The sequence below is a fragment of the Aristolochia californica genome, unplaced genomic scaffold (assembly GCF_029961685.1).
Source record: "Aristolochia californica isolate CCGP_79_NKW_82.1479 unplaced genomic scaffold, dmAriCali1.0.hap1 SCAF_9, whole genome shotgun sequence".
Classification (NCBI taxonomy): Eukaryota; Viridiplantae; Streptophyta; class Magnoliopsida; order Piperales; family Aristolochiaceae; genus Aristolochia; species Aristolochia californica.
This window is the reverse complement of record NW_027182290.1, coordinates 34,461,220-34,468,014: the sequence shown is the minus strand read 5'-3', so window position 1 is coordinate 34,468,014 and position 6,795 is coordinate 34,461,220. Positions and strand designations below refer to the sequence as shown.

The 6,795-nt window shown below is 39.2% G+C and overlaps 1 protein-coding gene across 1 annotated transcript; it reads left to right on the top strand.

Moving 5' to 3' along the window:
- Positions 1-1,176: 1,176 nt before the first annotated feature.
- LOC137940851 (secreted RxLR effector protein 161-like) lies at positions 1,177-1,719 on the top strand. The gene has a single exon (XM_068785971.1). The coding sequence runs from the start codon at positions 1,177-1,179 to the stop codon at positions 1,717-1,719; it is 543 nt and encodes a 180-aa protein (XP_068642072.1).
- The last annotated feature ends 5,076 nt before the right edge of the window (positions 1,720-6,795 follow it).

Genomic DNA, 6,795 nt, shown 5'->3' with positions numbered 1-6,795 from the left:
ATGCCCGTCTGAAGTGAGAATTTATAATCCACAAGAGAAGAAGCTGGACCCAAGGACCATTAGTGGGTGTTTCATTGGATAAGCTGAAAGGTCCAAAGGTTACAGATTTTATCGTCCATCTCACAACACTAGGATTGTGGAATCAAAAAATGCAAAGTTTCTTGAAAATGACTTGATTAGTGGGAGCAATCCAACTCGGAACATAGTTTCTAAGAAGGATCATTTCGAATTTCAGCCTTCTTCCTCAAGTAAAAGATTGGTTATAGTTTACAACACCCCTCCAGTACATACTGGTGTGTCACAACCACTCATTGAAGTTCCACTAGATGCTGACAATATGCCAGTCAATCAGGTCGTTCAAGAGTTGCCAAGCACTTTTGAACAACTAGTTGAACCATATACTTCTCAGGAAAATGATGGTTTAACATTAAGAAGATATACTAGACTCAGGAGATCACTAATTCCTGATAATTATATTGTGTATCTGCAAGAATCTGACATTGGAGCCGTAAATGATCCCAAGTATTTTTCAGAAGCCATGAGTTGGAAAGAATCAAAATTATGGAACAATGCATGAAGGCAGAGATGAATTCTATGAAGAATAACGGAGTTTGGGATCTTGTTGAGTTGCCTAGTGGATTTAAAGTCATTGGATGTAAATGGGTCTTTAAACCAAAGAAAGACTCATTAGGCAACACTGAGCGATACAAGGCAAGACTCGTTGTTAAGGGATTCAGTCAGAAAGAAGGAATCGATTACAAAGAAATTTTTTCTCCTGTATCTAAGAAAGAATCATTGCGCATTATTTTGGCATTAGTAGCCCATTTTGACTTAGAGTTGCAACAAATGGATGTGAAAATGGCATTTCTCAATGGAGATCTAGAGGAGGAAGTTTACATGAAATAACCTGAAGGATTCCCCTCTAGTAATGGTAAGCAATTGGTTTGCAAACTAAAAAAGTCAATATATGGATTAAAACAAGCATCCCGCCAATGGTATTTGAAATTCCATAATGTAATTTCTTCATTCGATTTTGTAGAAAATATTATGGAATACCAGAAAGTCAGTGGGAGTAAAATTTGTTTTCTTGTTTTATATGTGGATGACATTTTGCTAGCAACCAATGATAAAAGTTTTCTACATGAGCTGAAACAATTTTTCTCTAACAATTTCGATATGAAGGATATGGGTGAGGCATCTTATGTCATTGGCATTAAGATTCATAGAGATAGATTTCGAGGTATCTTAGGTCTGTCTCAGGAAACCTGTATTAATAAAGTGTTAGAGAGATTTCGGATGAAGGAATATTCACCAAGTGTTGCTCCCATTGTGAAGGGTGATAGGTTCAATTTGAACCAATGCCCGAAGAACGACCTTGAAAGGGAACAAATGAAGGACATTCCATATGTTGTTGCTGTTGGAAGTCTGATGTATGTTCAAGTCTGTAGAAGACCTGATATTGCATTTGTTGATGGAATGTTGGGGCGATATCAGAGTAATCCCGGGTTAGACCACTGGAGAGCTGTAAAGAAAGTAATGAGGTACCTTCAAGGAACCAAAGACTACATGTTGATGTATAGTCGGACAGACAATCTAGAAGTCATTGATTACTCAGATTCTGACTTTGCTGACTGTATCGATTCTCTTAAATCAACATCAGGATACATTTTCTTGATGGCCAGTGGACAATATCATGGAGGAGTGTCAAACAGACTTTGACTGCCACATCGACTATAGAAGCCGAGTTAGTTTTCTGTTTTGAGGCTACTTCACATGGTGTATGGCTTAAGAGTTTCATTTCTGGGCTTAGCATTATGGATTCTATCTCGAGGCCATTGAGAATGTATTGTGACAATCCAGCTGTTGTTTTTATGGCCAAGAACAACAATAGAGGAAGTCGAAGTAAACACATCGACATAAAGTATTTGGCCATAAGAGCGTATTCAAGAAAAGAAAGTGGTCATTGAGCACATCAGCACTGAATTAATGATAGTTGATCCTTTGACTAAGGGCATGTGCCCGCCTGGCTCGAGCCGACGACTTCGGCAGCTCACTAGTCGTAGCATTCACGCGTTGTCCACCCCGCTTTGAGACTACACCTCCAACGCTGCTATCATTGCACTCGGGATTCGAAGTCAGGACGTGGCGCCTGCTTTGATACCAGATGTTAAACACCTAGCCAATACTACCCAAAAGACCAACATGTCAAAATCGGAAGACATAGGTACTTAACCCAAGAACCCTAACATCATGCCACCATTTAAATTCAAGGATCATGTTGTGACTATGGGACTTGGTTCCATTATGTAAGTTTTCATTGTATGAACAATGTTATTTTAGTGAAATTCTTACTTACTGTGATGTTTTTCTCATATTTATGTGCACTTTAATTTTGAGAAAAACATCTGTGTTGGACCAAGAATAAACATAAGGTTTATTCATAAAGTATAAGAAATAAATACATTGTAATACATGGAAGGTAATACTCGTTATCAGAGGACCTATCACCATGATTCATGTATTTATAACTTAAATTCAGATTATCGATGAGATTCAGATTACACTAGAAGTGTGGACCAAGTGGGAGAATGTTAACTCCAGAGGTTGGTCCAAATTTCTTTTAATTTCGGAAGCAATGGGCCAACGTCTTTCATGGAGAATGTGGTGCCGTTTTGAAAGACCACATTCCCACGTCCATGGAGGTTTAAGACCCACGTCCTCCCATTGGCAGTTACAGAAGCCGATAAGTTTGATGGGAGCTTGGCTTATAAATAGAGGTTTGGTCCCCAATCTCGTTCACTCGAAAAACCTTCAGTTTACACCATCAGAGAGAGTGATCAGAGAGCGGAAGAGCCAGACGCAGAGAACTTCGATGAAGTTTACGAAATTTGATCGAATTGATAGAGGTAAGATTTTGGGCTTCCGTTTAATTCTTATTGAATGAATTTCATACTGTTTGTTTAGAAATTCATGATAGGCTAACAAGCTCTGTATCGGCACAGATGGTGAATAAATTTACGATTTAAAAAATACAAAAAAACTGAATGAAACAGTTGTAAGTTGAACTGCAAGTGAAAAAAAAATTGGTGAATTAGAACACTCGGTAGCAGACAGAAAAATGTTTCCTAAATAACAGAGAGACTGATCAACTTTGAACGATTCTCTATACCCGTTCTGTTTATTCCATAAATTTTCTCCTTTGTGTGTATTCATGTTTTCTCTTACCTTTTAAAAGAAAGACTTGAAAGAAATTCCTAGCTTTCCCTCGGCTATTCTTATGACTATCCCCACATTTTCTCTCTAGAACTCTATTTTTGGAAGCTCTCGTGTTCCCAGAAATCGTGTCTAAGAGTGAAATCCAGCTGCTTAGTAATTTAGAGAGATCAGTCAAAACAATCAGTGTTACCACTCTTTTCACTATAATATGCACTTATAGTTGCTTCAAGCTCACATTTCAAATTGGACATCTTACCTTGCGTTTCACTTAAAAGACATTCTTTTGTGTCAAAGACGGTGTTTCCAACAGACGGCCAAACAAAAGTGAAAGAGAAAAGGAACGAGATTAGGTTAGAAGGATGTTGGAATTTGTGTTTGTATCGACCGGGCCATCCTTGTATAAAGATCCTGTTGCGCCTCTCACTAGAGCCTCGAGGTTTTAGCGCAACTGGTTTCAACATGGTATCAGAGCAGGTTGGTCCCGAGTTCGAATCCCGCTCCCCCCCGAAGGTCGTGAATTTGGCCACCGAATTTTCACGGGTATTCCCCAAAACAGGCAAAATCCATTAGCCAAGACCCTAAAACATTGTCGTAGAAACAAAAACCAGCTAGAAAACCCACTAAATAGATATATTAGAAAAGCAAAAATGAAAAAGAAAAGAACCTTACAGTGGCATTAGATTAACATTGTGAACCCAAAACAATAAGAGAAAATTTGAAAAGAATGGAAGTGTAGGAGAAAGGAAGAAGAAAAGAAGAACAGAAGAGAAGTTCTAACAAGGCGAAGAGAGTAGATTTTATCTGTTGAGATGAAACCAAAGGGAGGAAAACGAGGGAAAGTCGCCCCTTCTCCCATCTTTTGTTCACAACTCCTTCCCTCCTTGCATCAGAGGAGCAAGGACCCCTCTCCCCTACTTCCTCGTGAAAGTGGTGACAGTGGGGACCCTTCCCCCACTGGGAAAAGGTACCCCCCCCCCCCCCCCCCTCTTCCTTTCCTGTGATGGGGGCAAGTAGGGGTGACATCGAGCCGAGTCAAGCCCGAACCTGCCTATGTTCGAAGCGAGCTTGATTTAAATATTTCGAACTCGAGCTCGAGCTCGAGCCCAATAATTTCAATCGAGTTCGAGCTGAGCTCGAGCTTCAATATTCATTTAAATCTTTTCAAAAAATACATGTCTCGAGTTCGAGCTCCAACATACATTTAAAACTTTTCAAAAAATACATGTTAAATAAATTGTATATAAAATTATGCATACATTTTACATAAAATTGGACATACATTTTACATAAAATTGGGCATACATTTTACATAAGATTAGGCATGACCTCTACATAAAATTGGGCATGGGCATAACCTCTACTTAAAATTAGGCATAAAGGTGACATCAAATCCAGCGGAGTCTGAACCTTCCTATGTTCGAGCCGACCCTAACCTCAAACCTAAAATTGTAATCGAGCCCGAGCCTAATAATTTTAACCGAGTTCAAACTCTAGCTATAGCCGAGTTCGAGCTTAACCTACATTTAATACTCTAGATAAAATACATCTCAAATAAATTATATATAAAATTGTATACATTTTAAAAAAAAAAGAATGATAGGGAGGTTCAGGATTGAATCTCGATAATGGATTAGAACGTACCAATATTAATCTTTTTAAACCCAAATGTTGTTTAGCTTATTTTGTAATTTTTTAATTTTGCCATAAATTTACTATGACCTCCTTAGTCCTGGTTGAAAATTTATATTCTAGGAAAAACTAAAAATATTTTCCAATGTTACATATTTCCAAAAAGTCTTTTAAATAAAATCCTATTACTATTAGTGACTTACTAGAAAATTACAAGAAATATTTTAAAATTTTCTTAGGAAAGTTAAATGGTCTCTAATTGCCTCTTATAGGAAAATAAATAACAATTAATAGTCAATTTAATATATTATTATACTTATTGATAAATTTTTAATCAAATAAAATGTCAAACACAAAAATGCTTTGAAAATTACCTCATGTTAAAAGAATTGCAACATCAACTGTCAAATACTGATTCAAAAATTTTCTATACGATTTTCTAGCCCATCTTGGCAGGAAAATCTTACTTAGAAAATTATATGATTTTTTTAATAAGAATTTTCAATTAGAAAAATGTTTCTAAAAAACATGATGCACTAATAGTGCCTAGAAACGTATTTCTACTAAAAATGTATTTTTAATATTTTTTTAAAAAACCACTAATAGTCCCTAGAAATATATTTCTACTAAAATATTTTTTCAATTTCTTCAATAGCTACGAGGAAGGGACAACCAGAGTTTAAGAAAGAGTTTTTTTTTGTTTTTTCAATTGCTTCTGATCTCGCCGGGGTGGAATTAGTTCCCCCTTTTAACTTAGGTCTCTGGTTTTTGGTTTAGTCCAACTGGACAAGAGGGAAGGGGTCTTGCGACACAGAACCTGTCGTCGAGGATGACGACGGCGATGAAAACAAAGGCAAAGGCAGACGAGGGTGAGCCCGTTAACGAGCTGGCTCGTGAGCTTTCGAACTGAATCATGACTCGGTCAAGCTCGGTTTGTTAACACAAATATGATTTATTTGGATCTCAAACTCGGTTCAAGATCTAAGTATACTGAATCAACTCGAACCAAAACAGAGCAGCCGAACCGGCTCAGTTGGAAGCCTCTCACATTCCCATCGTGTCATTGCACAACAATGGGAAGGGAGTTCCGGAAGCGCCTCGAGAAGGATGCCAATCCCAGAAGCCTTTGAACGGCAGGTACGGGAAAAGGAAAAGGGGCGACAGAGCCTGACTCAGAAACTATGTAAATAATGTATCCAAGCTATAGCATGAAAAACTGAAATACCTAATGGTCAATGGCGCCTGCCTGATTAAACAGGCGCGCGTGTTTGAATCCCCCCTCAGCTAAAACTTAATTTGTGTACAGAGTCGACTCGCCCTGCTTATTGGCGACTCGATAGAGGGAGTTGAACTGTGCGAGTCTTGCCGACTCAACTCGTCCGATCCGTCTCAGAAATTAAATCTGATACCGTATGTTTTCGAATTTTTTGTTTTGGTCGTCTCTTCAACCTCCGGCCACGCGCAGGTCCGTCGTGTACCCATCAAAAGAGGAGAGGCAGTTACAACCGTCGACGACAACCTACATCCTGGGAAACCACTCCTGGTCATTTTCTTAACCAAAAGAGGGAAACCGCCTGGCCTGTTGCCATCGCGCACGCTAGGCCTGCCGCCCGCGCTTGGCCCGCCGCCTGCGCGAGCACGCGTTTCGCCTGCCGCCCGCGCGTCCTCTCTTGGCCAGCCTCCTGCGCACGCGCGTGCGTTTTGCCTGCCGCCCGCGCGCTATCGCTTGGCCAGCCACCTACGCTTGCCCACTAACAATTTATACAAATTCAGCTAAAATCTCGCCGGTATATCGTCCGAATCAATTTAATCTCCTATTTTCTTTCAGATCAAACTTGTCTTTAATACAATGAGCTAATGTATGTCATTCTCCAGTCCACTGGAACTCGGCATTGAGTGACAGAAACATTGGAGCTCGGCATTGAGTGACAGAAACACTGTTAGAGAGAG